A 12,433-nucleotide genomic window follows, 5' to 3' on the forward strand; every position below is an offset into this window, starting at 1 on the left:
AACATGCTTGTAGTCCGACTAGTCCTAGTCCCGGGGTAATCTGTAACCGAACACGGTAAACTTTAAATTTGTGAGTAGTTATTTTGTAGTTATTCAAGTTTTTGTACTATTGTCGTACGACTGTACGAGTTACAGAAATACAAGTTGTCAGAAAACTGTTATATATAAAAAAGATTAGCATTGTACATACATTATTATGTATTATTTATCCATAATTTTAATAAGTAATTTAGTTAAACTTGGATTCAACGTTTAAATCGTACACATCATGCTATGTATGATACAATTTTTTTGTTGAGTGATCTTTGAAATGAAAACTGAATGTTTCTGAAAAGGAATCAAATTAATTTGTCATTTTCGTTGAAAAATGTGTATCAAATACATTTCTGCGGATACTCAAATAAAGAAGTAAACAGTAGAATGAGAGTATTGAATGTTGCTGAAAAAAATGATGCAGCAAAAAATATTGCTGGGCATTTGTCTGGAGGCAATCTTCAAAGAGTAATGTTATATTTTTTACATTAACTACATAGTGCTTAATTATTTTGTTTTATTTACATTTCAGAGAGAAGGCTTTTCAAAATTTAACAAAATATATGAGTTTAATCATACTTTTCAAGGGTCTCCAAGCACTATGATCATGACATCGGTTTCTGGTCATTTACTTGGTTATGAATTCCAAGGTTCATACCGTTCATGGACATCTTGTTCTCCTCTTGAATTATTTCATATTCCTGTGGTAAAAGAATGTCCAAAAGACTTTCTTAATATTAAGGTTAGTAATACCTTACTTTATTCTTATAATGCTTGCATATATTTTACATACAGTGTTATAGACATATGAATGCATAATATTCATTTAATATAAACATTATTATACAAAAAGTGTTAAAATAATTAAAAATGTATATGTTATTTGATCAAACCATAAATAAATTTGGAATTTTTAATATACAATTTTAGACATGTCTATGTATGCCATTGACCAATATGTTGCAGTATATCTTTAAACAAATAAATAATATTAACAATTTAATTCCAGAAAACATTAGTTCGAGAAGTCCGATCATGTAATGCATTAGTCATATGGACTGATTCTGACAGAGAAGGAGAAAATATTGGATTTGAAATAATTGATGTGTGTAAAGAAGTTAATCCAAGAATTCAAGTTTATAGGTATGTTGTTTTTGTTTAATATTTTTTTTTTAAACATGATTTGATGTTTATTTGAATTAATATTGGTTGTTTTAGAGCTACATTATCAGAAATAACTAAACCATCAGTACAAAGAGCCATTAGTAGTCTTGGGCCCCCAAATAAAAATATTAGTGATGCAGTTGATGTGAGAAGTGAATTAGATTTAAGAATTGGTTAGTAAATGCTTTTAATTGCATTCATTTGTTTTCATTATCCTAATAATTTTAAATATATTTTAGGTGCAGCATTTACTCGTTACCAAACAATGCGTTTACAAAAAGTATTCCCTGAAGTATTAGCTAAGAGTTTAATAAGTTATGGTAGTTGTCAATTTCCAACATTAGGATTTGTGGTTGAACGGTACAAAGATATTCAAAATTTTATTCCAGAAAATTTTTGGAAAATTAAAGGTATTAAAAATAAATAAGATAATTACCATTGTAAAATGTATTATATTGATAAATGTGTGTATAATGTATTATTAGTTCATCACAAAATTGAAAATTTGGATGTAGAATTTTCATGGCAACGAGTAAGGTTATTTGATGAAGTTCTTTGTAATGTACTTTATGAACGTTGCCAAGAAAATCCAACTGCCTTGGTGTTGAAAGTAACTAAGAAACCTAAATCCAAATGGCGACCAGTACCTTTAGATACTATTGTAAGTAATTATATCTGAATATATAGAATATATCTTGTATCATTATAATATATAATTGGGCGTTGAGTGATCAAATATATTTGGGGCTAAAGCTTCACTTTAAATGTTCAACATATCATTTTGTGGGAAGACTCCCTATTAGCTCAACAAATAATTCTGGGGAGCTAAGTCCCCTAAGCCCCCTAGATTTGCCTATGAATATATCTTCAAATACAATGTTTATTATTTCAATGTTATTAATTTTATAGATTAAAAATAAATAAATTCAATTTTTTTAGTATACATTACTTGATACAATAACAATATGTAAAATTCTGTTTAAAATACAATTAAAAAAATTACGTTTAAGTTTTTGTATACATTTATCATCTATGAATGTGTATTATGTGAAATTGTATGTTTAAATTTAGATTTTTAAAATAATTAATGTAACTTTTTATATATTTTTAGGAGTTAGAAAAAGCTGCCAGTCGTAAACTTGGAATAAACGCTAAAGAAACTATGAAAATTGCTGAAAAACTGTATAGTCAAGGTTTTATTAGCTATCCTAGAACTGAAACAAATATATTTCCTAAAGAATTAAACCTATCAAATTTAGTTCAATTGCAAGTACAAGATAATAATTGGGGTGGTAAGTGTTTTTTAAAAAAAAGATATAAATAGTACCAATGTACTATTTATACACATAAAATTAAAAATAATTTAATTTGCTTAGATTTTGCACAAAATGTTTTAAACAATGGTCCTTCACCGCGACAAGGTAAAAAATCTGATCAGGCCCATCCTCCAATACATCCAACTAAATACACAAATGGACTTCAAGGTTTGATATATTTTATTATCATAACTTATGACAAAAATAAAGATAATTTCACACTATTAAACAATATAATACATTGTGAATTTAAAAAAATTACATTAACTATCTTCCTCAACACTCTCTATTCTTCTATCCTTTGTATTAAACTGAGTTTGCTCTATTCTAATTGGCAATAAAATGTTTTGCATAAGAAAACTGTATAATTTTCTTTCTTTTCATATAATATATAGGTTGTCACTTGCAATAATATGTAATAAATTATACATAGGTTAATATAAAATAACTATTGAATATATAAATTCTTCAATAAATTAACAAAATAGTGACTGTTTAATTGTATGCCAACATAACTCCATTTTGTCATTTTTCCAAATACTAAATAAAAAACTATGTTAATAAAAATTAAATATTACCAAATTTCATATTTACTAAAAATAATATGGATTTTAATATTTAAAATTTGTATTGTACCAAATTGGGCGGTTTTCATAAGCGCAATTTGAGGGGGCTTGGGGGCTAAGCTCCCTTAAAATCAATCATATCCCCCCCAAATGGTTTACATAATCCCCTTCCACCTTCATGTATCGCAGGGAGCATGCACACAGTACAAATTATAATATTTTTGATTACCTAATATTTAACTTTTAAATGACATGGTAAGTTTATTTATTCAATCAAAATAACTAGGTGTGTTATGTTATGTTTAGCATACACCATGACTATCTTTGGCTTTCACTTATCATATAACTTTTATTAAAAAAAGGTAAATTATGTTACAAAAAATAATTTCAAATTTTTATAAACTATTCTAAAATAATACTATTTTTGTAGTAAATCAAAATATAATATTATGTATTTCTAATTATAGATAGAGAACGTAAAGTTTATGAATATGTTGTGAGACATTTCTTAGCTTGTTTATCTAAAGATGCTGAGGGTGAAGAAACTATTGTAAATATTGAAATAAATGGAGAAAAGGTAATTTTTGTATTTAATTATTTCTATTACTAATTATTATTGAATATAATTTCATAGTTTTTAAATCAGTATTTTAGTGTCTAGTTATAAAAAAATATTTTTGTTATAGTTTTTAGCAAATGGACTTCGAATTATTGCATTGAATTACCTAGAAGTGTATCCTTATGATAAATGGTCTAATAAACAGATCCATAATTATAACCAAGGGCAATCATTTACGCCTACTGGATTAGAAATAGTTGATGGACAAACCAGTCCTCCAAATCTCCTTACAGAAGCTGATCTAATTTCTTTGATGGATAAACATGGTATTGGTATGTGTACTGTTAGTTTAATATAATTATATACACCTATCGTTTTATTTAATAACTCATTCAAAATTACTGTAGGCATAACTTAATTTGGAACCATTGTCACAGGTACCGATGCTACGCATGCAGAACATATTGAAACTATCAAGTCACGTTTATACGTTGGACTAGAAAATAATAAATACTTTGTTCCTGGAGAACTTGGTATTGGTCTTGTTGAAGGTTATGATAATATGGGTTTTGAGATGTCAAAACCCCATTTAAGAGCTGAACTTGAAGCAGATTTAAAAAAGTAATAAGTAATTAAAATTTATGTTATTATTTATTATTTTAAAATCTAGAACCTGTTTAAATTTATAGAATATGTGAAGGTACCAAATCGCCCTTAGTAGTACTCAGAGAACAAATAGCTAAGTATAAAGAAGTATTCATCAAAACAACAGAACAAGTATGTAATTGATCGACATACTTAAAATTGCATTTTTAATGTGGCTAAAATATTTTGAACTATAGGTGGAAAAATTAGATCAATCTTTAGGAAAATATTTAAGAGCACAGCCTATTGCTTTCCAAAATAATGGTCAACATGAATCAATGACAGTAAAGAATATTCGCAAATGCCCTGTTTGTAAACAAACTAATCTAGTATTAAAAAAAAAGCAAAACAATCAAGGATTTTATATAACGTGTACTGGCTTTCCAACTTGTAGAAATACATACTGGTTACCTCCTAGTGTAATTGAAGCACAAGTCAGTGATAATGTTTGTTCTCAGGTACCGTAATAAGACAATTTTTTATGCTTGTTAGATACAGTAAATGATATTTTATTAGTGTTTTATAATGTTTTAGTGTTCAGAAAATATAAAATTAATTAAATTTCAATTCACTGCTAGAAGTATGCGACCACATTATCCAGATACCTATGAGGGTTGTATAAATGGGTGTGATTCTACATTGTGTGAGATACTTCAAGTTAACATGTCTCATCCTTCATCTTCCTCTTCAAATACTCAACCTTCTAACAGAAATATTGTTACAACTAATCAAAATAGGGGTAAATAATTTCAATTTTAATTATTTGTATTTCTTATAATGATGTGCCCACCATCACTTATTAATTTCTTTGTTAAATATTTCAGGTCCTAATCGTGACAATAATGTTCCTCATACAACAAATAATTTCTCTAGGATTGGCAGTTCTCAGAATGTTCAGCCTCCTAATAATGGTATTTATAAAATAAAAATTTTATAATTATTTATTAAACACATCAATCTTTATTCTTTTATTTTATATATATTTTAGATTATATATAGTACTCGGGCTTAAAGTTGTATAAATATTTTTCTTAAACAAATTAATTGAACTTATGTTTTATTAACAAGTACTCTAAAAACTCAAATATTTGAAATTGACTATATTCTATGAATACAATTTTAAAAATATAAAATAATTGTATTTAAATAAAACATCAAAATATACTACAATTATTTTTTTAAATTTTATCATTAAATCCAGTTCTATTAAAATCTAAAACTAAATGCAATTTTTTTTAAATTTTGAATTAAGATCAAGTATTCATCCAACAAAATTTAATTTTTGTGAATGGTTTTATATCTTGATAACATTAATTATAATTTATACAATTAATTTCTAAATCTTTTTCTAGATCAAGTTTGCTGTCAGTGTGGAAATGCTGCTAAACTGTAAGTGTTTTATAACAATTATAAAATTAATAAATGTTGATAAATTGTACTTATTATTTTAGTTCAATATTTAGTACATAATTATTAATTGTATAATTTATTAGAATAAAATGTATATATTAATAAGACACAAATTTATATTATCAATTAAATTAAGTTAGTTTAAATTATTTTTTAACATTATTAAATAATTTTTACCTGTTTGTTCTTAGTTTTTAATGTTATGTTATGATGTATCTTATCTCATTAGATTAACAGTTACTAGAGAAACAGCAAATAAGGGTCGTCAGTTTTATGGATGCTCAAAACAAATTTCTGCGACTGATAGATGTACTTTCTTTTTATGGGCTGATGATCAACCTATGCCTGCTGCCGGTCGCCCCAATATACAATTTAACAATAGAAATAATAGTCAAAATAATAATGGACTTATGAATAATTCATACAGAGCTAGAGCTGTAAACAGTTAGTATTTATTTTGTTTTTGTTCAAAATATGTTGGTATATACTTATTATATTGTTAACATTAATACATTATTTATGTTTGTAGATCAGGCAAATTCTGGTGGACAAAGAAAATGTGGACTTTGTAAGCAGCCAGGTAAATACAAATTTTATGTATTTATTTCACTATGTGTTTTTCACAAATGTAAATTGGAGAAATTTTTAAATATTATCAATGCCTATTCCAAATGTATTATATGCTTTATTCACAAAATATATTTTTTTTTTATAGGTCATACACGAAGAAACTGTCCACAAAATTAAACAAATATGTATATGTTTTTTAAATGTTATTTTCTCATATTGTTATACTTATAAAGAATTATTATATAATATATTTTTTATGTATAAATCTATGAATCAATTTGAAATTCCAAGTTTAAAAACACTAGACAATTGTATTCCTTAAACAAGGAAAATTATAAATAAATAAAAATCAATTATGAAATAAAATGTACATATTAGTTTAAATAACAATTTTTTCTTGCATATTTTGGTGATTTGATTAATTTTTACATAGAAATTAAAACAAATTTAAATTAATAATACATATTGGATAAATTAAGCCATCCATATCAAATTTTGTTTTTAATATTTTTGCAGGGCCATATACAAAACTTAAAATTAACAATATATATTATAATATATACTCTATTCAAGTTAAGAAACACAGTTGGTGGCTAATAAATGTATAGAAGCATAACTACACTACACGGCAATTATATAAACAGTTGATTCGGTTAGGAGGACAAACGGATGTTGCCTTACCTCTGCCTGACAAAAACTAGTTTCCACTCACTGTGTTTTATATTGAACAGAATGTATATTGTAAATAAAAATTTCAAAAATTACAAATTCATTCAAATAAACCTCTTAAATAGCTGGACTCTTGTACTCAATGTATAATCTCCCTAGGTTAACTCCTGGTTAAGATAGTCATTGTTATAATTTATAATGGATGACATTAATCTATTCTGTGACATTACTAGGTTAACATACGAGGTGTGGCTATTAAATAACGAGACTATCTACTTAGCGATAAGGCATGAGTAGATAAGGGTATAATGGTAGTATTATTTGTAATCTATGAATATCACTGCATCGAACAATACCATTTTGGCAGTTTAGTCAGTTTCCGTTTTGTAGTCTATGTCTAAGCGTCGTTTAAATTGACCTCTTACGTGTTGAATGTCGAAATCATGCCGGACGAAAAAATTCAACAACGTATTAATTTAAAATTTTTAGTGAAACTTGGAAAATCTGCGACCGAAAGTTTTAATTTATTAACTGAAGTATATGGAGATAGTGTCCTATCACGACCACGTGTTTTTGAGTGGCACAAACGATTTCGTGAGGGTCGTGAAGAAGTTGAAGACAATCAACGGGTGGGTCGTCCATGCTCCTCAAAAACTAACGATAACATTTCAAAAATCAATGAAATTGTGCGAAAAGATCGACGTCTGAGTATTCGAATGATAGCTGAGATGGTTAATATCAACAAGGAGACCGTTAGACAAATTTTGCACGATGAATTAAACATGACAAAAGTCTGCGCCAAAAAACCTCACTCTGGAACAGAAAGACGGTAGGCGACTAATTTGCGTTGACATTCTTGAACGGATGGAAAATGAACGAGATTTGTTGAAAAAGGTGATAACATGCGATGAAACTTGGATTTTTCAATATGACCCCAAAACTAAGAGACAATCCATGCATTGGAAGACTTCCGCATCACCAAAATTGAAAAAAGCTCGAATGAGCAAGTCGAAACTGAAGGCCATGTTGATCGTATTTTTCGATATTAAGGGTTTAATAATGACAGAATTGGGTACCTCAGGGACAAACTGTGAATCAACATTATTACCTTCAAGTATTGACAACACTCAGAGAACGAGTAAGAAGAAAGCGGCCTGAGTTGTGGGAAAATGACTCTTGGATCTTGCATCAAGATAATGCGCCGGCTCAAAGTGCCATATCTGTAAAGCGATTTCTAGCTAAAAATCGAACTCCAGTGCTTCAACACCCCCCATCATATTCACCAGATCTCGCTCCATGTGACTTTTGGCTTTTTCCAAAACTAAAAGTGCGTTAAAGGGCATACATTTTGAGTCAGTTGAAGCTGTAAAAACAAAAGCGACAGAGTTGTTAAAGACATTGCAAGAAAAGGATTTCCAACACTGTTTCAACCAATGGAAAATTAGAATGGAGCGATGTGTCAAACATGGAGGGGAGTATATAGAAGGGGGAAAATGTTAAACCATTAAAAAATATAAATAAAAAGTTTTTACAGAGAAAATCTCGTTATTTATTAGCCACACCTCGTAGCTCTATTTTTCACATGTATTATTTATAATATGTAAATACAAAGTAAAAATAATTATAGTAGATAAATTTACTATTTTAAATATTTAATAATTTAAAATTTTAGTTATTTACTCTATCCATGAGTTAAATTAACCCACTTTTGTACATACCTATTGAACTAACTATCGATATAATAATACATACTTTAGACTTTAGTACCTTATGGAATACTGATATCTCAGCGTTCAATACCAGAACTCTTATTCGGTAACATTTGTAGCAGGGAATAAAAAAACACGGTGATTTTTCATCAATTAAGTAGGTTAACTTAACTTGAATAGAGTGATGATAACAATATTATGAGTGAACTATTGTGTATATTAATTTATAATCCATTAATTATTAATTTTCAATTGTTTAATGTCTCATTAAGAACTAATTAGAAATATAACCAATGATTATTCATATCTATCTTAGATGTTTATAATGGACCAAATGTTCTTTAAAGCTGTATTTAATAATGAATCATTTATGGTAATGTGACAGCACATCTCTTTTTTTTAAACACCGTGTATTGTATTAAAACGAATTAAACGCCAGATGTTACACATCATTTAAAAATCACATTTAATTATTTACAGATGTTGAAGTTTGTGCCTTTCTTTTCTTATTAAAACCAAGGCTACGTTAATACTCACTACCTATTACCTAATACTGGGCTATAACCAATTGGATTAGATAAGTGTTAAACATTTTATATAGAAGCTTATGATTTATTTTAAAATAATTATAATTATATTTTATTATTTGTCATATAAACAATCAATAAGAACATTTTATTCAATAAGTCATATATTTTTAAATAAAACAGTAACAATCATTAAAAAAATAAAAAAATAATTTATTGGCATAAGTAAATAGACATTGTTTGATATTCTTTTTGGTACAAAAAAACAAATTTATAAATATACATAATCTATACATAATTTAGAAATAGTTTTGGTAGTTGTTACCTGAACCAGAATAATCAACAACCATATTTTTATAAAATTAAGTAAATAAAAGTGATGTACAGACCATTATTAAATGCTAAAGTTCTGTTGTTATTTCATCTTGTGGTCTGAAGCCAAGAGTGAAAAAATCATCTTCATCAGTTGCAGTTGAGTAACAATTGTAGGGAGGCATTTCAGCATTCCACTCAGCTACTAACATACTTTTAGATGCATTCGCTTCTAATAATGAAAGAGAAGCAGGACTAGTGGATCGACCAAAAGTTGATACAGTCTTTTCTCGTAGCATAATCACCTCATCATTCTCGTCTGGATGTCTACAGAATATTAAAATAAATATTTGAGTGTAATAAAATAAATGTAAATAGTGTAATTGTTTTACCTGTTGTGATCATTATAATTATCATCAAAGACTGAGATTGCGAGTTGTTTAATGCGAGATGGTGATGATGAAGATGCTGATAACGGTCTATGTTTTTTACTGTTTGTAAAAGTAGTCAACTGAATTGGTTTATCACTAAAATGCTCGTTTGAATTTGTTTGAGTAACCTGTAAACATTTAACATTATACTACAGAATAAATCTATTTAATAATAATTTATACCATTATAGGATGTTGTTTTTTGTATCTTCGCAAGACTCTATCGCCCCACGCCAATAAAATTTCCCAATCAGAAGGAGGGTTTAAGAAACAATCTTCTTTATTTAACAGTATTAAGATTCTGGATAAATCTTTTAAAACTGGTCTAAAATAAAATGTTGACGTACTGTAATATAAATTAAATTACATAAAATAAATTTAAAATATACATACCGATATGCTTGAATTGCGGAATGTTGTCGGCTAGGACCTCTAAGTTCTCGAACTTGTTTTCTTGTTTCATTTAACATTGATAAGAAAACTGGTGCATCAGGTCGTAACTTTTCTAACTGTTTAAAAAACTCCAATCTGTCACAGTCATCACTTTCTATAAAATCAGATTAAAACTTAAAATTAAAATTAAAGACAATAATAATAATAAGATACAATACCTTGGCTTTGGTGAGAACCACTAGTCAAGGGTCCTAAACTAGGTGACATACGAGATTTTGACCTAATATTTGAACATTTTTTAAATTTGACTACCATTCCTACAACCAATAAGATAGTTGACACTATAAGAAATCCTATGACGACTCCAACAGTTATTGCAGCAACTTGACCCGACAATTTTATATTTCCAAATATAGTCTTATCTAATATAAAAATTAAAATTAAATTAATATTAACAAAAAATTAAGTATTTAATTATCTATATACAAACCAATTATTGAGCACACGCGGCCCATTTGATGATAATTTGTGGACCATGTGAATTCATACCCCGATGGACAAGTTTCAGCACATTGACCTGTAGCGACAATCAATACTTTCCTACATTTTTTACAAAGTCCATCGGTATCACATTTTAAACAGTCTGAATGTGTACTGTTACACTTTTCTATTGCACTATTACTATCTAAATAAAAATAATTTAAGTACAATAAATTAATAAAATACTTTAAATCTTAATTGTAATGGCAAGAAACATGATTGGTATAATTTACTTGCCTGCATATGAATATACCGCCTCTGCAATAATGAAAATCGAAACGATTACCAATTTTATTTTTCTTCGAATCAAACTCATTATTTTCGCTCATTTTCATTTCCCGAAATCTGGATGGTGAGCACTCATAGTCGGTGGACACAAACGCTTCATACCTCCATCCGTGAGTATTGTATCACTATATTATTTCGTTGCCGATTTAAAACGATTTCCAGACCGCTGTCACGGAAACAACACGTTGAACAAGCCGTATCTAGTCCGTTTGCGATTGTTTTGTTACGTAAAAAATAAATAGAATAAACGTAGGCACAATAATCCTAAGTTACATCCTACATATAATATTATTATTATTAATATTATTCATCTCGCTATCTACATCCTACAATGGTCTACATGACAAGACCGTCTCTTTCATACGCATACATGACACATGCAATGCAATTTATCATTTATCATTCATATACGTATACGTACTCTGTATATATGTATATTATTATTTATATATAAGCACAATGTTATTGTATATGAGAGATTTGTTGTTTTTCCCACATCTTCAGATTCCATTTCTCAGTTTCACCACCATCAGTGTTGGCAACACTATGCCAGTGATCTGGAGCGGGTGAGTGGGTGGATAACAATAACAAACGATAAACCGGATAAGCTGATAACTTTGATAGGCTTTAAGCTAAATAATAAGCTTTTAATTTCATTAATCTCCTGATATTTTCTAGTTTCGAGAAAAACTGTGAATTACACTGAAAGTGTTCACCGGCCGTACGATCACGCGGGCCACATGTTTGATAAGTACATTGATACCACTATTCGCAGTTTTTTTCAAAACTAGAAAAAATATTAAAAATCATGAGATTAATGAAATTAAAATCTTGAAATTCAATATTTTTAGAAAAATGAACTCTACAAAATGGCTATCTTCAAATCATTAAAATATTTGTAGTTCTTGTCCCTGTGAATCTTATTAAAAAATCAGAATTATGATATCTCTATTATTTCAGGATATTGCGATGGGTAAATCCTCACGGGACTCCTGCTACAGATTACCATAGGTTAATGACTAGAGAAAATGGGCAAGTTGAGAGATTGAATGATACAATAGCGATTGTATAGTATCAAAATTGATTATTGATGATTGGTTTAAATGTATTCCAAAAGTGCAGATGGCATTGAATGGCAACGATCAGTTAATATGACTCCATTTAAAATGACATCGGAAACTGAAACGAAACATTCAGATCTACTTCCATTATGCAATATATAATAAAAAATAAATATTCAAAAATATTTTGAGGTAAAGGAGAAGCACAACAGCAAGAGGTAAAGTAATGCATACAAAAAG

At 28.1% G+C, this 12,433-nt stretch overlaps 3 protein-coding genes across 3 annotated transcripts; 2 read left to right on the plus strand and 1 right to left on the minus strand.

The window, feature by feature from the left end:
- The first annotated feature begins 33 nt into the window (after nt 1–33).
- Nucleotides 34–6,633, plus strand: LOC132917085 (DNA topoisomerase 3-alpha). The gene is made up of 19 exons (XM_060977639.1): nt 34–501; nt 566–775; nt 1,043–1,176; nt 1,252–1,370; nt 1,437–1,607; nt 1,683–1,858; nt 2,309–2,489; nt 2,574–2,681; nt 3,547–3,656; nt 3,766–3,970; nt 4,076–4,259; nt 4,328–4,415; nt 4,481–4,741; nt 4,818–5,022; nt 5,108–5,194; nt 5,636–5,672; nt 5,923–6,137; nt 6,223–6,273; nt 6,409–6,633. The coding sequence occupies exons 1-19, from the start codon at nt 322–324 to the stop codon at nt 6,438–6,440; spliced, it is 2,754 nt and encodes a 917-aa protein (XP_060833622.1). The 5' UTR covers nt 34–321; the 3' UTR covers nt 6,441–6,633.
- Nucleotides 6,634–7,246: 613 nt separating this feature from the next.
- Nucleotides 7,247–8,472, plus strand: LOC132917109 (protein GVQW3-like). Its single transcript, XM_060977678.1, has one exon. It carries the CDS (start codon nt 7,376–7,378, stop codon nt 7,763–7,765), a length of 390 nt encoding a protein of 129 aa, XP_060833661.1. The 5' UTR covers nt 7,247–7,375; the 3' UTR covers nt 7,766–8,472.
- Nucleotides 8,473–9,360: 888 nt separating this feature from the next.
- Nucleotides 9,361–11,516, minus strand: LOC132917095 (uncharacterized). Its single transcript, XM_060977652.1, has 7 exons — nt 11,082–11,516; nt 10,795–10,989; nt 10,523–10,726; nt 10,305–10,458; nt 10,095–10,236; nt 9,873–10,039; nt 9,361–9,807 (listed from the first exon to the last, which is right to left on the minus strand). Exons 1-7 carry the CDS (start codon nt 11,158–11,160, stop codon nt 9,570–9,572), a joined length of 1,179 nt encoding a protein of 392 aa, XP_060833635.1. The 5' UTR covers nt 11,161–11,516; the 3' UTR covers nt 9,361–9,569.
- Between the last annotated feature and the right edge of the window lie 917 nt (nt 11,517–12,433).

Source organism: Rhopalosiphum padi, chromosome 1 (assembly GCF_020882245.1).
Source record: "Rhopalosiphum padi isolate XX-2018 chromosome 1, ASM2088224v1, whole genome shotgun sequence".
In the NCBI taxonomy this organism is placed as follows: Eukaryota; Metazoa; Arthropoda; class Insecta; order Hemiptera; family Aphididae; genus Rhopalosiphum; species Rhopalosiphum padi.